General features: G+C 36.9%; 1 protein-coding gene across 1 annotated transcript; it reads right to left on the reverse strand.

The window, feature by feature from the left end:
• Window positions 1–371: 371 nt before the first annotated feature.
• On the reverse strand, window positions 372–1,307 carry LOC133762190 (taste receptor type 2 member 42-like). Its single transcript, XM_062195224.1, has one exon. The coding sequence runs from the start codon at window positions 1,305–1,307 to the stop codon at window positions 372–374; it is 936 nt and encodes a 311-aa protein (XP_062051208.1).
• Window positions 1,308–1,535: the final 228 nt, after the last annotated feature.

Below are 1,535 nucleotides of genomic sequence, written 5' to 3' on the forward strand. Positions count from 1 at the left end.
TACATGTTTCTTATAACTTTAGTTTTCAAAGTAAATGTTCATTCCACATATTAAAGAACTGCTTGCTAATCAAGTTTATATGTTTCTTCATTTCTAAAGAATTACTTGTCCTTTCCCATGTGAGTTTCAATGACATATCTTTTGCATATGAAATTAAGCAATTTAAATTCACTTTAAAATAATGTTTGAGAATTTAAAATTTCCATGACAATGCTTTCAACAAAAATGGTTACTTTCCAAATTATATTGCCTAACGAATTATGAATTATCAAAAGCATCTTAGTCAAGTATGTTCAATCATACTTAAAGGAAGCAAGTAGGAAAAAAAAAAAAAGAACAGTGAAAGTGATCCTCAAAGCCTCAATATTGTGTTATTCCCTAGAAAAGACTCTGGATAACCTATCCATAAAACTCAAAGATTTGCTCTCCTCTCTCAGGTTTCTTTGAAGATGACACAGAGCCTTCAAAGCTGCCTTATGCAACTTGGCATTTCCCATAATCAGAACAAATGTGTGACCGGAGGGAAACGCGTGTAATGCCATCAAAATAAAGACAAATAACCTGTGGTTCCACGATGTAAAGTATATCCAACCCATCAATTGTGAGGAAAACCAATGCACTGTGAAGAGGATGAGAAAACACAACACCATTTTCATGGCCCTTCTGTGGACCTGTGTGCTAGCATCTCTGGAACCCATGGAGTTGAGCTGCAGGTTTCTAGTGTGTCTCACCAAGGACAGAAATAAAAGAAGCAATGAGGTCAGAGACAGAACAACTGGGATGAAGTAGGTCAAGGTGAGACTAACCAGGGTATCTACAAAAAGACTTCCATTTTCCTCTGAAAAGAAAGTCAGATTACTTTTATCTGTGATGTAGAAATACAAGGTGCCATTAAGCTTATCTAGCCACAGAAATTCAGGTATCAGCAAGAACATACAAAGCATAAACAGGCCAAGAACCACTCTGTCCATTCTCCTCTTTAGCCAGAGGAAGAGGGAGTGAGAGAAGTGGGCTATCTTGAGGAAGTATAAAATGCTGAGGCAGGTAGCAAACCCGGTGCTCAACTGATTAGTCATTGTCCAAAGCATGTTTATAGATTTTGCTACTTTGTAAGAAGCATATAAATGTGGAGAGAATTCTAGTATACATGACAGGAACAGTGACACCAAGAGATAACTGAACCTGGAGATTGCCAAGCAGGTGAGGATGAAGTCAGCTAAGGAGATCTTTTGCTTCTTGATCCATTCAGAGCAATTTACCAGTGTGATGAAAACATTCCCCAGCATTCCGATTATGCATTCTGCCATAAGTAATGCATGAGAGATTTTATCCCATCCAATGAACATTTCTATAAGAAAAAAAGAATCCATATTTGTAATATTCTGTCTTGTTTATGAAATTACATCCAAATGTTGCAGAATAGCATTCACTTCAGAATCTTACCGTCTTTGTTTTGTTGTAGTTCCAGGCTTGATCAAAACCTCCAGTACCTTTATTGGGTACTGTTTTGCATGCACCCTTGGAAATTATTTTTC

Source organism: Lepus europaeus, chromosome 6 (genome assembly GCF_033115175.1).
Source record: "Lepus europaeus isolate LE1 chromosome 6, mLepTim1.pri, whole genome shotgun sequence".
NCBI classification, from domain to species: domain Eukaryota; kingdom Metazoa; phylum Chordata; class Mammalia; order Lagomorpha; family Leporidae; genus Lepus; species Lepus europaeus.